Source organism: Equus quagga, chromosome 10, assembly GCF_021613505.1.
Source record: "Equus quagga isolate Etosha38 chromosome 10, UCLA_HA_Equagga_1.0, whole genome shotgun sequence".
In the NCBI taxonomy this organism is placed as follows: domain Eukaryota; kingdom Metazoa; phylum Chordata; class Mammalia; order Perissodactyla; family Equidae; genus Equus; species Equus quagga.
Window position 1 is genome coordinate 69438967 of NC_060276.1, and position 26224 is coordinate 69465190.

The 26224-nt window shown below is 41.9% G+C and overlaps 1 protein-coding gene across 1 annotated transcript in view; it reads right to left on the reverse strand.

The window, feature by feature from the left end:
- Window positions 1–26224, reverse strand: part of DLG3 (discs large MAGUK scaffold protein 3) — a 52530-nt gene that overhangs the window by 13756 nt on the left and 12550 nt on the right. The window contains exon 11 of the mRNA XM_046673846.1: window positions 10939–11053. Coding sequence (XP_046529802.1) covers window positions 10939–11053 — 115 coding nt within the window. The remainder of the gene's footprint in view (window positions 1–10938; window positions 11054–26224) is intronic.

Here is a 26224-nt window from a genome sequence, read left to right on the forward strand (position 1 = left end):
TGCCCTCCAGAGGTTCTTTCCAGGCTCTATGTGACAGAATCAGATCTAAACGCATTTGCACTGCATTTGAAACTGAGTTTCCTAAAGCAAGGAAGGCATTCTGTCAGATGTTCCTACGAAGACATGCTTGGTGAAGACTTTATTCTAAGTGACAATGAGAAACACTAAATGTCATTATGGGCTTCAAAGATTAAAACAAACGTAGTAAGGAAAAGAACAGAACATGGATTAAGCACAAATTAGTTTGGGGAGGGAAGGAAGGAAGATGTTAAAATTAATTAGAGATTAGGATGAGATTGCGGAAGATTAGAAGGGAGAGTTTACTGGTTACAAGCTTGAAACACAACAGGGACAATCCAATATGTATTTTAGCACCTTCCAGAACCACACTTGGCCTTCGGCAAGCACAGTCAGAAGCTGGACTACATATGGTAAAGTTGACGTAAACACGTCTTCTGGATGTCAGGAATCTAATTATTGGTCATTTTTTAAACATCTGAGATTTAAATAAAACTGATATGCCAGTTTATTTCCAAGATGAATTTCAGATACCTTACAATGTTAAAACACATAGAACACGAGCTAAGTAAAAACAAAACAAGCGCAGATCCGTGTCAACAAGAATGCTGGTGGTCACGGCGCCGTCTGGTTTGCTTTTTAACCAAAGGCGTGTGTTCCTTTTACAACTTTCAAAAACTGTAAGTCAGCTTAAAAAGAAACTGCTTTCAAATATTTTATCTGTTTCTTTTTCTTTTCTAACACATTTCTAAATAACTGCTGCTTCTTAATATTTATTGCCTTTTTTTTTCCTTTTACATTTTAGACATTATATATTGGTTTTCTATAGCACTCACCATCCTTTCTCCCCTGTCCTCCCATTTCAGTTATATCACATTTTTTGGCTAAACAAAATTTAATTTTACACTATTATGTAAACGGTGTCCATAGATGACTACCCTTCCTTTTCTTTTCTTTTTTTTTTTTTAAGATTTTATTTTTCCTTTTTTCTCCCAAAGCCCCCAGGTACATAGTTGTGTATTTTTAGTTGTGGGTCCTTCTAGTTGTGCCATGTGGGATGCCACCTCAGTGTGGCCTGACGAGCGGTGCCATGTCCGTGCCTAGGATCCAAACCAGCAACATCCAGGGCCGCCGCAGCAAAGCGCACGAACTCAACCACTCGGCCTCAGGGCCGGCCCCTACCCTTCCTTTTCTATAAACTTTTTATTTTGTTTCTTTCCTGGTGGAAATGCATGCCTAATTTTTTATTTGACTGTGTTTCTATGTCCTTATTATTTTGTCACTCCATTATTTAACACATAGAGGGCTATTTAGATTAACTATTTCTTTTTGCTACAGCTAAAATATTTGAAAGCAGGTGCTTTTGTGGAGCAAGAAAAGGGGAGAATAGGCAAGGGATTAATATTTTTTGCATATGCCATTGTAATATTTGAGATTTTAAACTATTCATATGCAGATTTCATTAAAAATTAAATTATGCTCTATAGAATATTTGAAAAATATAAGTCTAAAAAAAGAAAACTCACATTTAATATAACTTAGGAAAAACCATTTTCATATTGCTGTGGTATTGTATAATATTGTGTAATAAACACACAGACCCAAAAATACGAGTTTTTTCAATTCGACCTTTTACTTAGCTCGTGTTATATATGTTTTAACATTGTAAGGTATCTGAAATTCACCTTGGAAATAAACTAGCATATCAGTTTTATTTAAACCTCAGATGTTTAGAAAATGACCAATAATTAGATTTCTGACACCCAGAAGACATGTTTACATCAACTTTACCATATGTAGTCCAGCTTCTTACTGCGCTTGTCGAAGGTCAAGTTTGGGAAGTTTTTTCCCAAATTTCACTAAGTTGGAAACATGGTGTGTATGTACAATTTTGCAACCTTAGTTGTCACTTGAAATTATACCATTACTATTTCCCATATCATTGACTATTCTTCAAAACTAGTATTTTTAGTGATGATACAATATTCTTTTCCTAAGGATATTCATTAATTAAGCAAATATTTATGAGCATTTAATATGACTAGGGACTCTTCTAAGCACTTAAAAAAAAAAGAAAGTGGGGAATCGATGTATCAAGCACCTGGCTTGCATCATTTACTTCTGATGAGGAACATGTTTGGCTCTACGTCCCCTGGCAAACAAGGCAAAAAAGGCAATTTCCCAATAAAAAGGGGCACCGAAGTCTATCTGGATTTTGATGAATTTGTGAATGAGGAATACTGAACAACAGAACAGACAATGCTTTTTTTAAACTATGATTCTGTTAAAGACATAGCAGCATAATATCTGGATATGAAATTCTGAACTATGTCATTCTCAATTGAGAATGTTAAAGATGATTAACAAAAATTTCCTTTTCTATCAATCAGAAGTGCAAATAGGAGAACAGCTTTGCAGAACATTGGAGTCTCAGAGGTCATTTCATCCCACTTCCTATTAAAGAAAATTCCTTCGATATTCTCCAAGTTTCTTTCCAGCTCTAGCATTTAATGAGTCTGAGTCTTTCCTAGGTCTTCTCTACCAGGCCGAACATTCCCAATTCCTTCAACACTCCTTCTATTATCATGGTTTTGATTTGTTTTCCAAATCCATGATATGGATTTTCTCTAAATCCACTGTCTCTTCTCCTGCTGAAATTTTGGTTGACTAAGAGCTAGAAAACTTCCTCATAGATGATGAAAACCAGGCCCAGAGACACACAAGGCCTTGTCTAGAGTTGCACTGTGAGCGACTCTCAGACCAGGGCTATTACATCTCAGAAAAATTTCATGAGGTCTAAGTCACAGTCACATTAAAAAAAAAAAAAGCTAACTCTCCACTTGGCTATGTCTAGAAAATACCTTTCTTCCATTATGTGAACACTTACTGAGTCTACTCTATGTGGGACAGTGTGTTCAATAGACAGGAGACACAGAAGCAAAATAAGTCCTGGCCTTGTGGAGCGTGCCATCTGACAGAGTGTGTTGTAGTGAGAGGCACAAAGGCAGGACAAACCAAGGCTAAAAGCAGAGGGAGCATAGATCGCATGTAGCTTGGGGAAGCTGGGAGGAGGTGTTGACTTTTGAACTGGGCCTCAATGGAGGTTCAGGATTTCAAAAGACCGGGATATGGAGAGGCCCTTCTGGCTAGAGGGAACAGTGTGAGCAAATTCTTGGAGGCAAGGAGTGCAGGGTGTGTGCTGAGGTCAGCAGCACCCGCATTTGCCCGCACCGCAGGGTGCTCAGGAGAGCGCAGGCCAGGGCCTGCCTGGGGACAGCCTGCAGTCCAGCTAAGGAGTCTGGCCTTCATTCAGTAGGCCTTGTGTGATCAACTTCATTGCCTCGGCTTTTTTATCATTAATTACCAGGCTAAACTTTCACATGGAAAGTAACCCAGTAAAAGAGAACAGGCCTGAGCAGTAAAGTCAAACCACCTCTCAAATAACATATATTTCATGCAATAAAAAAAAATACGTAAATTAGAGCTTAAATTCTGAAAAAATATCATCTATCTACCTCAGATCTTTAAGAAGCATGCTAAACTATGCCCATCTAGCAGTGACAGTCTCTTAGGAACAGTCTGGAAACCTAAGGCAGTAACAGGGATTGGCACCTTGTTACAAATGTCTCAGGTAGACCTGGCAAGAGGGTGAGAGAGCGCCTTTCTCCACAATACGGATATAGCCTGCTGCCCGCCCCTTTTCATCCTTAGGGTGAGCATTAGAGCAAGGCAAGGCAGATAACACACCGCCCTTTTAAAATCAGACCCAACTACTGTCCTAGAACTGAAATCCTACCTGGGCACGGACCAGATGACACAAAAACCAACCTCTTCTACCTCTTACTCAAGAAATGAATGAGCAGGAAAAAAGAAAGCAACGCCTATTTGTCTCCAGACACCTGAAGAAAGACCATAATTAACCACTCTGTCCCTCAGTCCCACCCCATGTGTTCGAGCTTATTGACAAGACAGTGTGTTGGGAGACTAGAAGCCACAGAAATCCCTTATTCTTTCTGGGTCTAGATAAAAATTTCATGGAGGCCTCCAAGTTAAGGACTGGTCAGGTCAGAGGGAAACACTGTGTCAGGAGAGAACAAAGCTTATGGAAATATTACCATCCGCAGCCTAAGATCACAGTGAGTGGTCCACATAAAAGATTATTCTCCAACCCCAAATACGTTCCTCCTTGGTTACAGCCACACACCTCTGTGAGGCAAGGGAGAGCCAGATCCTGGGTCTTCCTGCAACTTCTCAAACATTGTGGCCAGGCCAGAAAAACACTGACTCATCTCAAGAGCAGGGTAAAGAGTGTGGCCCAGGGAAAATGTGGCATGTAAAAACAAAGGGAAAGAGGTGACACACCAGCACAAAAAGCAGATGCTCAGTTCCAAGGGCCTGCAGGTTAGAGTTCCCAAGCTAAGCTTCAGCATAACGAGACAGCGCTGCCAAAGGTCTTGACAGATATGTTGTTTAAGTGGTGACCTTGCCAATAGTATCCCGGAAGAGCTGCATGCGCCTGTCCACAGGGAGGATACACACGCTCTGGGGGACTTTGTCTAATCTTCCTTTCAGTTGGGACCTCACTGCTGGATGGGATATATAATCAGCAGTAAGATAATCAGCTCAAAGTAAACAGATTACCAGGCCAAAGTCTCTGCGGTTCAGATCCTAAATTGTGAGGTTTGGTTCTGAAAGATCCAGAGAAATCATAAGTATCTGGCACAGCCACCCAGTGTCTTAATGAACAGGAATGCAAAGAAAATGGCAACTACCAAGGAAACTGGTCAGGCAGGTTTCTCAAAGCAAAGTAAACATGAGCACTACAGCCTCAAAGGCAAGTGGCTGTGTCCACTGCACTCACTCAACGGTGTCCACCTCTCTGCCTGTGGCTCCAGCCATCTGTCTGGCTGGGGAGGCTCTGCCTGGCCCCTTGCACCCTCAGCGGCTCCTCTGAGGACTAAGCCGAGTCCCACCCCTCCTCTGTGATTCTGCCCACTCCAAATTTCCTTCTTCCAAATTCACACTATGTATTTAGCAGTGACCTTTCTTTATATATTCTATTTATTGCTATTTAACTCTTGTAGGTTTTTAATCTTTCCTATTATATCACCAAAGGGGAAGCCCTTTGAGGACGGAGGCCATGTCTGCTGCTTGTGAATGGCGGATGAGACCAGGCTGGGGCGGGGACACAAAACAGCCTCCCAGTTACTATTCCTCAGAGCATTCTGCCACTGTATTTCCCTCCCACACCAGTTGGGGTCTAAGACATCACTTTCTTCCTTTGGTCAGTGTTTTGACTGAATGTTTGTGGTTGCCCAAAATTCTTATGTTGAAGCCCTAATCCAGTGTGATGGCATTTGAAGGTGGGGCTTTTGTGAGGTAATTAGGTTCAGATGAGGTCATGAGGGAGGGGCCCTCCTCATGAGATTGGTGCCCTTGTGAGAAGAGGAAGAGACAGGAGAGCTCTCTCTCCCTCCTCGAACGTACTCAGGAAAGGCCACGTGAGGACACAGCTAGAAGGTGGCCATCTACAAGCCAGGAAGGGAGCCCTCAGCAGAACTTGAATCTGCCAGCACCTAGATCTTGGACTTCCCAGCCTCCAGAACTGTGAGAAATAAATGTCTGTTGTTTAAGCCCCCCAGTCTGTGGTATGTTGTTATAACAGCCCCAGGTGCCTAAGACAGAAAGTACCAGAGAAAGGGCTTGTATTATTTGAAAATTAAGTAGCCCCTCCCTTGCCTAGTCCCTATAAAGCATGCACAGAGAGCTATAAAGCAGCAGTTGCTCATTTGCCCTTGACCTTAGTGTGAGAGTTACGATTTCCGGTAGCTTCTGAAGAGCAACCTAAAAGCCCAACTTCAGTACTCAGGTAGACACAAGACGGGGCATCACAAGAGAAGCGAGTGCAGCTGGCCTCCCTGGCCTCCCTGAAGAAGGGAACAGGGAGAGCAGGGAAGGGCACCATCCTCGTCAGTCTATCTGAAAGTCTTGAGCCGTAGAGGGCAATTACGAAGTTAAAGGGGCATTCGAGGACCAATCGCCCCCCAATGTGTGAATGTTCAGGGTTCACAGCACCTGTTGGATTGGCTGAGGGGATTATGAGCACAGGCCCAGGACTGGTGTTTGGGGTATATGATCTAGCAACAGGCAGTTCCAGAATCGCTGATACAGCAAACTCTGCCCTACCCTCTGGTAGTGCGGAACACTACATAAATTGTTGCTTTTGAAGATGCACATTATCGTCACCTCCAAATTCTTTCAGATAGTAAAGCCTTCCAATATTTCCTCATTGGCATCTTAATCTACTATTGAAACTCATTAATAAGCAGACAAAGCCGGGCTCCCCCAAGCACCACCCTGGGCCGAGCACAGGGTAGCCGCACAATTAATGTCTGCTTGTTGACAAGAAGGAGGATTCTCCAGTCTTCTTTGATGACCAAGACCATATTTCTGACCTTGTTTCTTGAATCAAGACTACAGATGCCCCAATATGATCTCCTTACTAGAGTGGGATGGCAGATGGCCAGCTGGGAGGCCAGGACTCCCCAAATGCCTGATGTTGTCCTGTGGCTGCAAAGGACGCAGCCAGGCTAGCTGGAAGAGGCTTTTAAAAGCTTTTTCTACAAATATACTCTCGAGCCTCTTGGCAACCTTTGGAGGACAAGCTCTTTCGTTCATTCATTCAATAAATAGATAAAATAAAATATGAGTATAAACTCAGAGGTCCCTAGAACTCTAACCTACCCTGTGTCTTTGTACGACCTTCACATCAGAATGGTCTGAGTTAAACACATAGCCACCCCGACCCCAAGCAAGAAGCTCAAGAGAGGCAGATTTCTGTGGACATTTCCAGAGTGGAAGGCAGAGCAAAGGCCCTACACTGGGCAGAGAGAGGGGCGCTGCTCATCCTGCCTATACTACTTAAGAGATGATTCTAGTACAGTGAAGGATGGGGAAGGCCTTTCCATTAAGTCACTAGTGACTTTAAAACCAAGTTTCATTTTCCAAACACTGCTACCTTTCCTTCTTCCTCCTGCTCCCTGCTCCACAAATCCCGTCTCCCCTGTGGTTAGTACAGCTGCAGTACCCTAGGGCTTCACCTGCTAGAGCCTTAGTGCAGCTGTAAGAGGTACTGTTTGCTTCAAAAGAGCTTTGCAACCCCATGCAGACCAGAGGATAGAGACCCAGGGGAAGGGAAGGGAGGAGGAACATGTCAGAAGGGGAAACAACAGTGAAAAGAATTTGAAGGGAAACCCTCACTGAAAAGGGTTTCTTCACTTTAACCACCTGCTGCTCAGTATCTTCTGCATAGATGGCAAGCTGCCGAAGGGCAGGAAACACATCTGCTGCTTCCTTGAATCTGCCCCTGTGGAACCATACCCAAATTCTTAGCCCTGTGCTTTCCTGCTTTCCACACAGTAGGAGCTCAAGTAAGTGTAATGTTCAGGTGGTCACTCCTGAGCATTCTAACTGATGGCTTGTTAAAAACATACATTTCCCCAAACCTAGTGAATCCAAATTGATAGAAGAGGAGCCTGGGAAGCTGTATTTTTGCCAGCACACCAACTGATTCCTATCAGCAAGTGTGGGAGATGCTGAAAGAACCATGCTCTATAGTCAGACAACCGGGTTCAGATTCCAGTTTTGGAACTACTTAGCTGTCTAACTGGAGTCTCAGTTTTTTCACCTACAAAGTGAGAATAATAATGTCCACTTCGTAGCATTATTAAAAGGATTTTAAAAGCAAGGCAAAGAGGATAACAAGGTCCTAACGCATAACAGGTATTCCCTAAGTGTTTGTTCCCCTTTATCCTGAAGACACGGGGGAACTAGTGGGAACTTCTGAGCAGATCGCGTCCAGACCGCTGCTTTAGCTTCAAGCCCCTCTGCAACACCTGAGCAAACGGCTGCCTTGCCTCTTCTCTAACACCTCCGGTGACAAAAGATCAAACTGACTATCTCCGGAAGCAGTCCATTCCATTTTCAGACATTTTTAATCATTAGCTCTTCCTTCCTTACGTTGAGTTGACATCTGCCTTGGGTGACAGAACAAATCTAATCCCTTTTCCACATGATAGGGTGATGCAATTAACTTAGATAAGGAAAGTGAGGAGGAGTAGGTGTGGGGAGGTCCATTTTGAACACACTGCTTGTCTGAGGCACTGGGAGGGCAGCTTCATGCACATGTCCAGCAAGTAGTTGATGTGCAGGTCTGGAGTTCAGTAAAGAGATCAGAGATGTCATTTACACGACAGGATGTGAAGCTGTGAAAATAAATGACATTGACATTTAGGGAACAGAGTTAACGAAAGATATTGAGGAATGGTCAGCAAGGTAGGAAGAGAGCCTTTAAAGAAGAAAGCAAGTAATTCGTGGAAAGAAAGGCGGTGAAGAGGTCAGACCAATGGCAGAGAATCAGTGAACCAGTCACTGAATTTGAGGACTAAGAGGTCACCGCTGATCCCTGCCAGAGCCTTGGGCTTCTGCTCCTTGGAGCCCTGCGGAGGTGCCTGGAACCCCAGCCCTGTGCTGACAGGCAGGTGCACACTTCCTTCCCTACTGAGAGAGAGGCGATTTGAAGAAACAGCAGCAGCAAGTACAGACGACTCTAACATTTCCCAACCTGGATGTTAGGATGGGTTCTCCAAATAAGGCTCCCATGCTTCTACCTTTTGGGGAACCACTGCCTAGTAGAGTACCCCCTGGGAACTAATCACGGTGAAGAACCCTATTTTCTTGTGTTTAATCCTGCATTTGCCCAACTTACTGAACCAATGATTTTTCACACAATACTTGTTAACATCTTGAGGAACTTGTGTTTCCTGGCATATAATTTGGCAAATGTGGTGAGCTGAAGAAGAGAGACAAAACAATAAGGGACTATTGGTATCAAGGGAATTTTTTTTCTCTTCTTTTTAATAAATGGAAGAAACTTGAATATGTTTACATGCTGAAGAAAAGGAACCAAGTGTAGAGTGAAAGGCCAAAAACAAGCACCAAAGGGAATGGAGCGGCTCCAGGCTCCAGTAGAGCAGTTAGCTTAGCAATGGACCTCAGCTCGCTGCTTTAGCCATAAAACATTATTTCCCTTGATTAAGTCTAGTGAGCACAAACATTCACTATTCTAACCCATATTTACTTTCCTCAGAAGATACAGACGTGATCTAGATAAGGTTAAGGGCAGATTATATAAACTGATTCACTAGAAACAGAGTGTGGGCCCAACCTCCTCCCCAGAGTTAGGCAGAATGTACCCTTTGCCCCAGCCAGAGAAGAGTGCTCCAGGTCCTCCAAGTCGGGAGCTAATGCCCCACTCCCCTTGCCCAGGCAGGGAGAGCTCAAGCAGAGGATAGGCAGAGAGGGGAAATCTAAAAATAAAGCTCTCCGAAGAAGCTGTCTTGCCTAAAGAGCAGCTTCCCACGCACACTGGAGTGCCACATCTGCGGGGGCTAGAAGCACGGGAACGGAACAATCCTGACCAAGTCACATAAGTATTACCCTTATGCGGGTGGCGACAGCACATTTCGGATTCCCCCCGTCAGTGCCCCAGTGTCTAGGCTGCAGACCCAGAGCGAGGGCCTCCTGAAAGAAAACAGAAGACTGAAAAGATCACCAGTGACTAGTCCAGCCTTCCTCCCGCTCTCCTCCCTTCACAGCAGGAGGTGAGCACAGGAAATGCGAAGAAAAACTGCTCTCAACACACAAGGTGTCGAGCTGAGGGTTCACTTTACAAAACAATCATGAAGGGTTCTAGTGGGCTTCAGGCTCAAAGCTGGGTTCCCAGGGCTCCACTCCCTGCATCAGGGGCTACCAACTGAGGAAAAGAAAATCAAGCACCAATGAGGAGAAGTGCAATTAGCATTTACATCCGTTGGCTATGTCATCTCAAACCCCAAGGACAGAGCAGTTGTGTAGCCAGGCAACTAGCAAATGTAGCCTCCCATCCTGAGCCCCTAGCAGGTATCAGAGGCCACTAGAAAAAGTTCAACCCAAGAGTTTGATACAACCCCACACCTAAACACTAAACACACAGGGAGCTACCTCTGGCTTAGCGGGGTATAATCCCCACCGCCTCTTTCTCTAAGGATTTTAACCTTGAAGAGATACAATACTTACACCAAACTGCTGGAGTTTTGCCAAGAAGCCCAGGCAGGAAGAAGGAAACTATCCCTAATTCTACAAGGAGTCAGTGTTCATTTAGCAGTCCAACTCCCCAAGAGGTTTGTACTTTGACCTGACAAAGTATTATAATGTGCCTCAAGGGTCAGAACCTCAACCTTGGACAGTATCTCAGAATAGCTTTCAGCAGCAATACACCCAATGCTATATATCTGTTCCCTCCACCCACCCTTCCTGGGGAATGTACACCATTCCATCCCATGTCCCATGATTCAGAAACAGCAAACCAGTGCAGCAAGGGGCAAGGAAACACAACTTAAAAAAACAAACAAACAGAATGCAGCAGCGACCTGTCAGTTCTTTGGTCTCTTGAGAGACCCTGTACCAGAACACAGTGATAGTTGAAATGCTCTGATACAAATCCTGACGTCTAGTATGCATATGTAGAAAGGGGGATGCCAAGTTTTCCCCTCAAATCACAGATTGCAAGTAAAGTACTTTGAACATTCGAGTGCTATTTGAATGCTGACTAGCAACAATCACCCAACAGTCTTTTACAATTAGAGCAAACTGAAATTTTCCTGCACTGAGTCATTCATGAGCAAAAATATAGAAGTCAGCTCACAAAAGGGAGGAGATACTGACCATAAAGTACACAACCTGAGCATACAGTGCCAAGTGTTGCTTTAGTACTGGGAGTACACACTCCCTCCCTACCCTACTAGTTAAACAAAAAGGGCTGGGTTGGCACAGAGCTCCCCTCACGCAGCAAAAGGCCTGGTGCTCAGAAGTGTGACTTACCTGACATACAGGGACCTCTTCTCGCTTGTTCGGAGGGACCCAGATCCAGAGCTCATGCTGCTGTTCATCATTTGCTCTCGCAAGTCATGTATCTTCGATTCAAAGCGACTGTACTCTGTCAGGGAGACAAAGGAGAGGACAGGAAAAAAATGAACCCAAGAGGCTGCACCGAGCCTGCATGCCAGTGGCCAAAGAGCCAGGAAGAGACTTGGCTTCAAAACAGCCAGACCCAGCCCAGTCAATCTTTGCTTTGATAAGCAGAGTCCCTCCTCCAAGCACAGAAAGACAGACTTCTCTCCACCTCCAGACTAAGAGAAGGAAAGAACACACCTGGAAAAGGAGCAACATTTGAACATATCAAACAGAAAAAGCTTTCATCTGCCTTGAAATCGCACTGATCCTTAAAAAAAATAACAACTGGAAAGAGGTTCCAGGGCAGCCTTCATAAATCTTTAGAGCAGGCACTAAGGCCCAAGGAGAGCAGATGGGAAAGGAGACTTTCCCCAAAAGTGGATTGCAGAGAACAGATGGCCCTGAGACGCAGGGTGGAGCGGCTGGAAAGGACCTGAGGCCATTATATCATTGTTAGGCAAGGAAGACATTTCTAAATGACTTTTCTTTTTGAGGGGGGAGATTGGAACCCAGTACAAAGGTAAAAACAAATCAACCTCACAATCAGATGAGATCACAAAGCTCTCCTGAGTTAGCTCCCTTTTAACAAATGGTGTTTGGCTTGAGTAACAAACATTAAAACATACATTCTCCCAAACCTAGAAGTCTGCTGACACCTCTCTCCTCCAAAATCTAGTCAGTGGGGTCATAAGTCCACGCCCAGCTTTGTGGCCCACCGATAGCACCACAACAGCCCGAATCAGCCTTATCACTCTGGAAAGGCGACTACAGGTTTATGGGCAATTTAAGAAAATCTGACACAGGAAAATTGACTCTAGCCATACAATTATTATAAAAGGATTTTGATAGGGCTGCGTTGCTGTGACATTCTTCTGCTAAATTTAAATATGATATGCACATTTACCACACACACACAATTACACAACATTTTTCAGGTCTGTAATTGCCACATAAAATGGGACATATCTAAGGCATGGACTGTGGAAACGGTAGAAAACGGGCATACTTCATTATGACAAGCTGATATTAAAGGAAGTCAAAATTTATACCAGGGGTTGAAGGTTGAGAAGCTGCTTTAAAAAACAAACACAAAAACATTATTTTTCCAGGGAAAAAGAATTCCACAAAAGCATTTTCACGCACCATAGAGGGCTGGCAAGAAGCATCCCCATCTAGTCTGTGTGACTCTACAGGCAGAAAACAAAACACCTGTTCCAACACCTGACACTCCCCTTCCATCAGCAAAGCAACCTGACCTTCAGCTGGGTATAAAGGGATATGCTCAAAAGCCTAAAAGGGAGGGGATGGAGTTCTAACTCATGCAAATACCCTCTTCGCAACAAAGTTTCTTTGTGTTCACTCTGGTACCAGAGAAACCAACTGGTTAAATTCACATACTCTTCCATTCATCAGGCTCTGAGGTTAGGGTGATTTGTCCTCATTACCTACTCCCGTCCCTGAAATCCTGCAGGAAGCAGTTAAGTCACTGACTCACCCATTCAATGCTGGGGGGGGAAAAAAGAAACAGCAGCTGGACAATGTCCCTGTTCTGAGGGTTACAAGGCAACACATCACTATCAACAAGGAGTCCCAATCTAAAGGTAGAGGGTGGTGACCGATCTGTCACAGAAGCCCTGGACCGCCCAAGAGCGCAGCAGCAGAGCTGTCTACCTCAAGAGCCGGCCCTCCATCCTGGCCCTCTCTAGTCGGCTCCTTTCTGGCCCTCCTCCACACTCAGCGGCTAGGAGAACCGGAACGACAAAGAGATTTCTGACCAGGCAGCCCTTTCTTGGGGAAGATAAGTAAAAGGCAGAAATATGCATTGAACCCAGAAAAAAAAATACACTCAATCTATCCTTAAGCCGCTTTCCCCCTCTCGCAACTTGTTTATATATTCCCTTCTTTGGAATTGACTTGCCCGCTGAACTCCAACTTAGCAGCAGGTCATGGCAGTTGCTTAGTAACTACGGTTCTTAAAAAGTCCTTTAAAAAACAAGCACCAAACCACCATTTCCTCAAAGCTCCTAATCCAAGGTTGATAATGCTGGGCCAGAGGGCCCACTTAAAATAGACTACAGAGAGAGAACAAGGCTATTGCTTTAAAGAATCCACTTTCTGTTTTCTATGTGCTACTAAGCTTTAAAGTCTATTAAATTGTGTTTTATTCATTTTTTCCCATTTGGATGATCCCCTTAGAGTTCCAGCTGCTCATCGGTCTTTGGCTTTTATTTGTAGAGTTATCTAATGTCCACTATGCACAGAGTAGCCTCTGAATAAATGTGTTGGGTAAATGAGGAGCAAATTAGAAAACTGTGCCCAAGTCGACACTTCTGTTCTCAAACCAATGAACCTAATGGTTGATGTAAGTGATGGCTGCCAGCTTCACTGAGGGTGTGGAAACGTAGTTAAGACATATTCCCATTTACTTTTGTTCCCTAAGGTTAATTGTTCAGAGCAATTGGAGTATATGTTTTTTAAACACCTTTTTGAAATTTTAATAATCCACAGTGGGCATCTGATTAACAGAATTTGTTTATAACAAAGAAAAAATAATTCTAAGAGAAAACTGTTTAGAATAATCTTAAGATAGATAGTACCTCACCTTAATATTAGAGGCATCATTTTCCAAGCATAAAAGCTTCACTTAAAAAGCATCTGAATTCTAAAACTCACAATTTGCCAAGGTCCCCACTCCCCTTCCACACATAACTAACAAAGCCATCACTGGAAGGCATCTTCTAGGCCAAAGTCACTGCCTCTAACACAAAGGGCCCACTTTAAATAGGTTACTTTATTTTTTGTTTGTTTGGGTTTTTTTTTTAGTAAGATTATCCCTGAGCTAACATCCACTGCCAATCCTCCTCTTTTTGTTGAGGAAGACTGGCCCTGAGCTAACATCCGTGCCCATCCTCCTCTACTTTATATGGGGGACGCCTACCACAGCATGGCTTGATAAGTGGTGCATGGGTCCATGCCTGGGATCCGAATCTGTGAACCCTAGGCCGTCGGTGTGGGGCGTGCAAACTTAACCACTATGCCACCAGGCCAGTCCCAAATAGCCTACTTTAAAGAAACAACACCTATTACTAAAATCTCAAGTCTACTAAACTGTGTTTTATTCATTTTTTCCCCATTGAGATGAACCCAACCATTTGTGACCCACAAAGATATCGGCAGTGAGTCATCACTCCCCACCCACTCCCTCCTTCCCTCTGCTAATCACAGAGAGAACCGAGGGGGAGAGGGCACAATCAGCCGTCATTCCCGAAACAGGGTTTCTCACGGACCACCTGGGGTGCCTCTGAAAGATCAAGATTTTGGATCCCACCCCAGAACCTACTAAGGGGGGGAGGAATCTGCATTTTTAACATGCATCAAGGTGATTCTGATGCCCAATAAAGTTTGAAACTGCTGGTCTTGACTTACAAAATTGAGATTTGTTTTGTTTTATTAGTTCAGGAAAAGATAAGGTAAGTATCCTACAGAATGTCTCAAAAGGAAGGTAGAGCAAGAGGGCTGGGAAGCTCTCAAAAAAAAAATTGGCAATACAATCGAAAATCCCAAGGGAAGGAAAGCACTAAAGAGGCCTCTGTCCAGTGTGCCTGCAAAGAAAGCTGATGAGTTTACACTTTTTTTTAATTATAAAAGTAGCACATGATTTTTAAAAACCCTTAACTTTTTTCTTTAGACATTCCTCTATCATTTCCCCATCCCACTACCCAGAAGTAACCAGTTAGTATTTTTAGTCTGTATCCTTCCAGATTCCACGTGTACATTGTTTATCTACGTACACTCACAACTCATAGATTTACATGCATTTACTTTTTGCATTCTCTGATATGTCCCAGAAACCCATCCATGTCAGTACATAGAGAGCTACCTCATTCTGCTTTTTACTAGTTGCATAGTATTCCATATTATGGATAGACTATAATTTATTCAGTCATATTCCAACTGATGTACGTTTAGATTGCTTACATTTTTAACATTACAATCAATGCTGCACTGTATATTTGTACGAGCATTCCTATAGCACAGATTCCTAGAAGTGAAGCTGCAGGGTCAAATTATATGCACGTGAAAAAATTTGATCAGTGCTACCAAATTGAACCCCAACATTCTGAAACCTTTATGACTGGAAGTGAGGATAAACTGCCATTCTAAAGCTTCCAGCAGCTTTTCTGTTTCTGCAGAAGTAGAGGCAGAATTTATCTTTGAGGACAGATTGATCTTTTGTTTGGGGAAAAACACTTTAATGAGACTTCAGGTTATGCAAAAGTAAAGCCAAGATTGTGTTCTGGAATGGACAAAGACAAAGAGGAGCCTCAAAAGTCCTCTGTGCATATTCACAGAAAGGTCATCATCCTGCAGGTGGAGCTGCTGGTTCAAACAGCTTGTCCTACCACCTATATGCACTCTAACTACCTCTAGGAATATCTACCTCTAGACTTGACCACTCTGCCTCCCCTACTTGATAACCTAGTGCCAAACCTGCCTGGCACTGTTCACGACATCCCCCTTTCCCTTGTGCACAACCAACATTTCCTCAAGTTTTGCTGATGTTTCTTCCTAATTGCTTCCTCAGGCCACCTCTTTCCTACTAACTTTCATTGTCATTGCTTACTGTTGATTTTGCCTCTTCATTTTCTCTTGAATATTTTACCTCTTGCCTTGACTTAGGTCACTTGGATCGTCTCTTCTCTGGACCACTGAGGTACTGTCCTAACAAGTCGTCTGCTCCCAGGCTTTCCAAACTCCAGTCCAGCTTAGATAATTATTTGAGAAACCTTCCTAAAACTTCAACTTGCAGCCTCTCTGTCCAAGTATCTATAATAACTCAACAGCAACTAAATAATTTTACCTTAATATCTCAACTAAACTTCCAAGGACTGCTACAACCATCCTCTTGTCACTCTCGGCCTATCTATGCCACCTCTCATTACACAAATCCTCTTTTGAGCTAGCCTGCCTGCAACCTTTGAATAAAACTTGTTCATTCCTACCTGTTATTCCCTTCTCCTGGAAGTTTCTCCCCTGCCTGACACTGAACATTCTTTATGTCTTCACCACCTTTCTTTCCTCATCCCAGAAGTTTTATTCATTCATTTATCTATTCAAACATTTACTGAATGTCTACTATTCTGTGCCAGGCACTGTGAGAGCTGCTGGGGAAATAATGGTAATCAAAACAGTTCTTAGACATTACAATGATGAAGCAAACAACTACTTAATTACAATTGTAACAACTGCCATGAAGAAAATGCTAAAAGGGGCTGGCCCCGTGGCCGAGTGGTTGAGTTCGCGCGCTCCGCTGCAGGCGGCCCAGAGTTTCGTTGGTTCGAGTCCTGGGCGCGGACATGGCACTGCTCATCAGACCACGCTGAGGCAGCGTCCCACATGCCACAACTAGAAGAACCCACAACGAAGAATACACAACTATGTACCGGGGGGCTTTGGGGAGAAAAAGGAAAAAATAAAATCTTTAAAAAAAAAAAAAGAAAATGCTAAGAGACTAACAGAGTGACCTAAGCTACTGTGGGGTGGGAGGGTGGGGGGAGGTCACAAAGGTTTCCCTGAGGAAGTGACATTTAAGCTGAGCCTTTAAGGATGAAGTTAGCTAGGGGAAAACGAGTGGACAAAAAAAGCGTTCCAGACAAAAGGAACAGCACACGTGAAGGTACAAAATGTCTAGATCACAGGGAAACAAGGGGATACTGGCAGGAGATCAGACTAGGGAGGTAGGCAGGAATCAAATCATACAAGGCCTTATGGACTATGGCAAGGATTTTTGCTTTCATCCTAAGAGTAATGGAAAGAAGTCACTGAAAGATTTTAAGTAAAAGAATGACACGATCAGGAGTGGCTGTGTGTGTGTGTGTGTGTGTGTGTGTATTATTTTGGCTATTGTGGGGAGAATAAGTGTGGTGTCTCCCAAGTAGATTTAAGTTTCTTGACAGCAGAGGATCAAGCTTTCTCTTTTTGTTTAGCCCCTCCAGTCCCTAGTATAAGTAGCCCAAACCAGCATTCAAACCAGCTAGCCGGCAGCCTCTGCTCAATTATGTCCAATGTTGAGAAGCTCTCTATTCCTTAATTCTTAGACAACACTTTTCAAGAGAAAATTCTTGGGTTGAGGGCCAACTCTTTTGCCAGCTGGTCCTAATTTTGGTGTCTAAAACAGCATAAAACATGATGGGTTCTCTTCTTCATAATAGTATGAAGGAACAGTTTAAAGAAGGTCAGAGAGCTGGGAAAGCCTGGAGCAGGTTTTAAGACTACTTAATAAGACTGAATAGAAGTTAGAGTGTGAACAGGGGAAGGAGAAGTGATGGAAGGTTGGGGGCCTGATTATAAGAGTTTGAGATAAGACTTTTCTTACTAGGCTATGGGAACGACCGTTAAGTGTTTCCATAGGAAAGTGATACAATCAGAGCTGGGTTTGGGGAAAGGGTATTCTGACAATGTAATATAGAATGGAGGACAGAGAGAAAAATAACAGAGACCAGGAACCTATTCTACTAGTATAGACAATGACTTGAAAGGCCTGGCATGGTATGGGGGTGATTGAGGATAGAAGGAAGGGACAAGAATCAAGAAATCTGTTGGAGCTCGAAGAGAGACATTTTGACATCTGATTGGATGTAGGGTGAGAAAGGATCAAGGGCAATTTCTCAGTTTTTTCCTGAAAGACTAGGAAAAAGTGGGATAACATCAGCCATAATAGAGAATGGCTATCATGTCCTCAAAGTAAGTAAGTTCTCTCTTCTCCAGGCTAAACATTGTTACTTCCTTAACCATTCTTCATCTAACATGGTTTCCAGACCCTCCACTACCTCTCCCTTGTAAAATCTAGTGCCCAGAATTTGTGGTGATGTCATTTCCTTTACAAACTATAAGCTCCTTGATGTGGTTTTTGTTTCCTTCTCAAAGTTTAGCATAGCAATCTACACCCATGTTGAGCCAACAAACTTTCATTGAGTGTGTTAACTTGCTATAAACATATGACAGGACAAACTTGGACACTGTAAGTCTCAAGTTCGGGCTCCTCAGGAACTAATGTAAGAAAAAAAGAACACAAAATTTTCTCCTTCCACCCACCCAAAAATGCTAAAAACTGACCAACAAAACCACAAGCCACTTCTGCAAAACACTGACATGTCAGAAGTTTCAAGATCTACTCAATAGCATCAAAGGGGACTGAAACTACAATGTTCACTAATACAAACTGCACACACACCCCAGCCTCCAAATCCATGTCACCTCTAAGACTTTGCTCTCAAATCCATCTACCTTCCTAATGACAGAAAAATTGTCTTCTCGGGATAAAAAATTACATTTGTCATTAATTTGGAAAAGCTGAAAGGGGCTCAGTTTCTCAACCCATAGAAAGTTTATTTGGTCCTATTTGATGTTGGGTAAAAAATGTTGTAGAGACAGGAAACAAATGGTAGCAACAAAGGATACTTACTGTGTATGCAGTATAGACTATCAATGATTTGAATGAAGATATAAAAGGGAAATGCTACAAAATAAAATAAAAGCCATGCCTATCAAATTTGGAAATGACAACGAAGCTGTGGAGACAAGTGGATGACAGATTTCAGACACAGAGATTGTGACAGGTAGGAACAATGGGAAGACACAAATGAAAATAAAGTAAAAAAGAGAAATGTAACTTCCTGACCTTGAGTCCCCACACAAATACTGAGTAAGGAAGACAGGGCTGAATAAGAGCATGTGTCTTGATTGGCTATGAACTCAAAATAAGTCAGCAGCTGCCCAAAGGCTCACTTGTTCTTACGGAAGTGCCAGTCTTCAAATCTCAAACTCACACAGCCCTCATCTGCCACTGCTGAGCTGCCCAGAGCTCAGAGGAATCACCCATTGTGAAAATGTACAGAACTCCGGTGAGAATGAAGTGACAGCCTCAGGAGAGAGACACAGATTTTGATGAGTACGAATTGTGTTTTAGGTTTCTATAGATGCGTTTGGAGTGCAAACTCTCAGGATCCATCTGAATTACAAGCATCTGTCCCAACAATATAGCTCACATTTTCAAAAGAAATGGACAAAGCTGAAAGTAAAATAAGTCCATCAAGAAGATACCTGTCAGTGTCGAGAGAAGTATATGACAGCCAAATAGCACATTTCTAGGAATCACAAACTTGTCACTATACAAACAATATGAAGCCTATTACTTGGGTTAGTTTCTAATTACGGAGCCTACTATTTAAAGAATCTGACACCTCTAAAACTAGACAATTTCTCATGTCCCTTCTAATTCTGAAATAATTATGATTTTACGACCAAATCAATGAGGACCATAAGGAATCAAACCTAGAACTAGTCTAATTTAATTTTTTAATATGATCTCAAAGAGGAAAATCTTCACATCTGCAAATAATCCTAAGCTCTTTGGGTCAAAAAGATACCAAATCAATGAGTATAAATTGTGTGAAAAAAAAAAACTTCTCAAGGCTATGTGAGAAGGCAGAAAAGTGGCAAACAGGCCTCAATATGGGCAAATATTGCTTGAAGAAAAATAATTTCAGCTCTACTTTTAGAACAATGGGCTCAGAACTATGACTAACCCAAAGAGAAACCTCAGTGTCATTGTTCTGGTCCCTGCACTGTCACAATGTGCTTCCTCAGCCATACACACAACATAGCCAGGGTTCTGGACAGGATCCTGATATTGCGAATGAAACAGAAAACATGACATGCCAGATCAGCACACCATAAAAGATTCCAGTTTATCCCTATTGACTGGATGTTTCTGTCCCCCAAAGAGCTTAGTGAGGATGCAGGATGAGCTACCGGGAGAAAGTGCTACAGTATATAAAGGTATCATTACATACAGCCACGTGGTCTGAAATCAGTAGAATGAAAAATGCTTTGATCTCACATCAAGCTAAGAAGTAGTTATTCACAGGACCTTGCCATTGGTCCTTCTCACCTGTTCCGGATCACCCAGCAGATGGAGGTAAAAGCCTCAAATAGGGCCTTTTCTCGTTTCAAAGGAATTTCATATAGCATATTCAACTGCAAGATTAACAAAGCCTTTAGCTCCTTTAACCCATAAGCCAAAGTAGAACCACTCCAGACAAAACACCTCATCCAGAAAACATGAGAATGAAGACAGAATTATACCTTTCCCTGCTCTTAAAGGAGTGGGTACTTTTGTTCATAACAATCTTTTCCATTTAATAGAGATGCTGCAACATAGTAACTGAAACACATCATCTTATGCCTAAACTTGCTAACTTGAGTTAATACATCTGATTTCTATGTTTTACCCAGTCAAATGAGAGTCTAGATTCAAATGTTCTTCACAGTAGTCACTCCAACAGGATCACAAATCTCTGACAATCTTTATTGGAGTATCAACTGAATCTCTTTTGAGTCAAGTTTCTGTGGAAAGAACCCAGAAAACGGGACGTAGAGAAAGACTCTTGTTATTTGTCAAAACATCTGTGGTTATTTTCCAGTAACTGATAATCTCAGAGTAAAATATTACAGAACAGAAAAAGAAACACAAAATCCAAATCGTGTGCGTGTGTATAATAAAGGTGGCACTTCAAAACAGTAGGAAAATGATGGATTATTTTAATAAATGGTACTGAGGTAATTCATTAAGTGTTTGGAGCAAAAATAAGGTAGTATTCTACCTTACACCATAAATAAACCACAAATAAATAAGTAGGTTAAGGTTTTAAATACAAAAACAAAACATTAAATAATTAGAATAAAACAAAGGTAGATATTTATTTGCTCCCGGGATAAGGAAGGCCCTTCCAAACCTATGGGGAGAGGCAAAATACACAAAAGAAAACAGTGGTAGAATTGACTACATAAAAACATAAAACATTGTACATCAAAATAAAACCGCAAACTACAAACTGGGAAAAGTCATTGCAATACATATGATAAAGAACTAATATTCTAACTACATTAAAGTTTTTACACATCATTAAGAACGGAAGAACACACCTCACCAGGCAAATGGGGAAAGAGTATGAAGAGGCAATCCACACACAAAACATGACCAGTGAATGCACATACACACACAACTGTTCAATTTTATTATTAACAAAAGAAACATAAAGTAAAATATGAATTAAATAATATGTTTTTACCTATTAAATTTGCAGAGATTTTTAAAAAACATACTCTATATTGGCAAGGATCTCAAAATACTCTTATATTGTTGGTGGAGGTGGAGATCAATTTGGCAAAATATATCAAAAGTCTCAAACACGTTCATACTCTTTGGCCCAATAATTCCACTCCAAGGAATTCATTCTGAAGAAATAATCACAGATTCACAAAAAGCCTCCATCAAAGTGTTATTTATAAGATCAAAAAATTGGAAACAACCTAAATGGCCACCAATAAGGGAATGGTTATGTGAATTATGGCACGGACGTGATGGAATATTATTTAACTATTAAAAACCATGTTAATAAAATATTTATGAAGTACGTTAAAAGAAAGGATATAAAACTCTTTAAATACAATGATCCCAGTCTTGAAGGAGATACATATGTATTATTTGATATATAAAAGTCTAGAGGGAAATACATATATATATATATACATACATACACACACACACACACACACACACAGTGGTTATATTTGGAGGCAGTTTTACAGGTGATTTGAAATTTTTTACTTTATATTTTCCAATTCTCTATAAATCTAAATGTAATACTATTATATCCAGGAAAACTACACATAATTTGAGGGGAGTGGGGAGGCAGACTGAACAGGACAGGCCCAAGGACAAAGCCAGGACACATGTGCACTAGCAACTCCCCTCCACACTGCTCGTGGCTCATGCATCATTTTCCTCTGGGACTCATCATTCAACCAGTTGCAGGCAAATCTATTTAAATGTATTATCACTATTATCACCTCACCATCTTATCCAAGAGTGGACCAAAGAAGCCTTCCCAATGCCTTGCTGAAATCTAGATATACCACATCTAGCATATTTCCCTGATCTACCAGTCCAGTAACCCTGTCCATCAAGGCAATTTGGCCAGTCTGACATGACTTGTTTGACCTTGATGAACCAATACTGGTTCCTGTGCTCACCACTGCTTTTTCTGAACGTTTACAAAACAACTCTTGATAATCCAGTCTGAAATTTAACCCAAGATCTGCAAAACTCTCTTTCTCCTTTTTGAAAATCTGAAGAACATGTATCCAGGTCCCCAATGTACATATTTATACAAAATATGTTAATTTTCTTCTTTTGGTCTATTTCAAATTTTTTATCACAATTTCACCAAGTGGAAAAATCTCAAAATCTCTAGGGCCTTTACTTTTTTAAGATATCTAAATTCAATACAAAGCAAACAAAAGTCCATTTCAAGAGGATGAAGCCTTATCACGGGAAAGAAGAAGAGAAGGCAAGACCCTTATTAAAGTACGACTGTTACTAGCTCAAGACTACGTGACTCAATAACAGTCTGGGTACAAATGGAAACTTGTAAATTGAATTCTCAACTCACTCCCACTTATCTCACACAGAATTTGAGTTAGAGGAAACATTAGAGATCATTTTGCACAGTCTCCTTATTTTACAGATCAGAAAATTGAGGCCCAAAGTGGTTGACTAGTACAGGATCATTCAGCTACTTAAAGTCAGAACTAGAACCCAGGCCCCTGACTCCTCCTCCAAGATGATTCTCATAGGATTTAGCACCATGTGTATACATACATTCTTAACATAAAGGGAGCAAAAACAGTGTTTTTTAATTTCAGTACAATGATAGGCCCACATTATTCTACTCCTATTTCTCTATTTAAAACGATAAATCAATTCCCCTATTGTGGAATATAAATCTACAGCATTAAACAAAGCAACAGTGGAAATACCAGGGTCAAGTTTTCAACAAGCAACGTATTAAATTAAAAAGAAATCCTAGGGCTGGCCTGGTGGCACAGCGGTTAAGTGCGCATGTTCTGCTTCTTGGCGGCCCGGGGTTCACCGGTTCGGATCCCGGGTGCGGACATGGCACAGCTTGGCAAGCCATGCTGTGGCAGGCGTCCCATATATAAAGTAGAGGAAGATGGGCACAGATGTTAGCTCAGGGCCAGGCTTCCTCAGCAAAAAAAAGAGGAGGATTGGCAGGAGTTAGCTCAGGGCTAATCTTCCTCAAAAAAATAAAAGAAAAAGAAAGAAATCCTAAAAAGCTATAACTATATAAGAAATAATTCATTCTCGCTGCTCCATAGTATTCTAATCATTCTACCCCATCAGGAGAACTGATGTTTTACAGACACCAAAGCTTCTAGGCTCTTGCCTCACATCATCTAACAAGTACAAGAAAGCACCTGTCCGGCTAGGTTCCAAATGCTTTGCCAACGCTAGCTGCCGTGTCCTCAGGCTATGTGAAGACAGAAGTGACCAGCATAAACACACACATCTGTATATGAAGTTCCACCCAGGAAGCAAAACTGAAAAGAAAGCTAACATTTTTTTCTCTTCTAAGTTTACAAAACAAGGTGGGCCTGAAAGGTTCTAGACACTTTGGGGAAAAAGTCTAGCAGTTACTCAAAAATGTTAACCGTCAAGTTACCTTAGGACCCAGCAATTCCACTCCTAGGTATACGTACTCAAGAGAATTGAAACATATGACCATACAAAAAACTGGTCCACGAGTGTTCATAGCAGTGGTATTCACAACAGTTAAAAGGTGGAAACAACCCAAATGTCCATCAACTGATGAATGGATAAACAAAACATAGTATAACCATAGGATGGAATATTATTCAGCCAAAAAAAAGGCGAAGCACTACCTGCTGCAACATGGATGAACCTTGAAAACATACTAAAAGAAAGAAGCCAGACACAAAAGACTACACATGGTATGATTCCATTTATACGAACTGGTCAGAAAAGGTAACTTCACACAAAGAAGAGGAGTGATTGCCTAGGGCTGGGGGAGGGGAGGAGTTTGGGGAAAATGAGGAGTGACTGCTGATGGGGCAGGGCTTCTTTTGGGGTGAGGAAAATGGTCTAAAATTGATTGTGGTGACAGTTGCACCACACTGAACATTCTAACACTTGAGTGGTACACTTTAAATGGGTGAATTGTACAGTATGTGAAAAAGCTGTTTTTTCTTTTAAAAAAAAAAAAAAAAGGTGGGCCCTATCATTTTTATCAGGTCAGCATTCCTAGCTAAAATGATCTACACCCAAGCCTTAAGCCCCTCCAGCACACAGCGATAAGAATGAAAGGTAGTCCCTTATCCTCCTGGTTCCCTCTAATCACCTGAGTAATAACATAGTTGGTTTGCTCTGGTCTCAAAGCAATTTGGAAAGAGAGTGAGAATCAAATCAGGGGACCAAGCAAAGTAAAACTAAATGGCAAAGAGCAAGCATATGAAAAGATGCTCAACATCATTAGCCACAGGAGAAAGGCAAATGAAAACCACCAGGTGTCACTTCACACCCACCAGGATGGCTAGGATCAAAAAGACTGACATTAACAAGGTTGGTGAGGATATGGAGAAAGTGGAACTCTCACACTGATGGTGGGAACATGAAAGGGTGTAGCTGCTATGGAAAACAGCCTGGCCATCCCTAAAAGGTTAAACATAGACTTGTCATATGATCCAGTAGGTATATATACCTAAAAGAAATGAAAACACATGTCCATGCAAAAACTTGCATACAGATGTTCACAGACTATTATTCATAATAGTCAAAAAATGGAGACAACCCAAATGTCTATCAAATGATGAATGGATAAACAAAACGTGTCGTATTATATGCATAATAGAATATTATTCAGCCATAAAAAGAAGTGAAGTACTGATACTTGCTATAACATGGATGGACCTTGAAAACAGTTACAAAAGACCATATATTATATGAATCCACTTACATGAAATATCCAGAATAGGCAAATCCATAGAGATAGGAAGTAGATTAGTGGTTGTCTAGCACTGAGGGGGATGAGGTTGGGGCAGGGGGGCGGTGACAGCTAAAAGGTACAGAGTTTTCTTTTTGGGTTGGTGAAAATGTTCTAATTGATTGTGGTGATGGTTGCACAACTCTGTGAACATTCGAAATCACACTGATTTGCACCCTTGAATAAGTGAACGGTAGGTCATAAAAAACTGAATGACAAATGCAACTCCATTTCACCTGAAGAAATGAGAAATGCCTACTTACTGCATTAATATTCTTACGGCTGCACTATTATCCCATGGTAGTCTTCCTAAGTCCACTTTCCCTTTGGAGGGGGGTCTCCCTCAGGCTTCCAGCAGCCCCTCTACCCCCAGGTTACTTCCTCCTTTGGTGCAGGAGTTTGTGACAATCAAGACTAAAAAGCTGACATCTGGGAGTTGGTTTTACTTCATTTAACAACTTCTGGCATCTGAAGAGTCTCAGAACATATCTTTTGCTGTGTCCAGAGGTATCTAGGTAGGGGGAGGGGCTCACAGCTTCTCTGCTGTGGTGGGAGGTACTCGTGGCCTAGTGGCAAATGCCCTAGTCCCAAAGTTCTCAAGAAATCTGACTTCAAACTTTGATTCTGTCCCTTCCTGGCTGTGTGACCTTGAGCAAGTCACTCAACCTCTCTGACCCTCACTCTCCTTATCTGTAAAATGGGGATAATACCACCTACCTGACAGGGATATCCTGTAGACGAATGCTTACAAAACCATCTGGAACATACTCAAATAATTCACTTCGACAAACCACGTACCAGGCTCTGGACTAGATCCCGGGAACACAAAGATGAATACAATACTAGCTGCCTTCAAATTGTTTAGCGTAGAAATGCTGTTAACAGGAATTAATTTTCTTCCTTCCCCACGTTAGCCTTCTTTTAGGACGTTAGCCTGCTTTTAGGATGGCAATAAGAGTTTCAGGACTTTGATTCTTTGCCGCGATAAACTTTCACCTCTGTGCTCTCAAGACAGATTATGCTGATAGGGTAGCAGCTATGTTTACATCCTTCACTCTCAAACAGAGGGAGATGGGATGGTTATTCAAATGTTATGGAAACAATATCCCTTTTATGCTTTCAAGTTATTATCAACACTGATCCTTAACTCTTCCAGGTCTTACCTGGAGGTGTCTCCATGGCGAAAGTGTGCTTATTCAGCACTTTAAGATAAGCAGGGAAAACTCTCG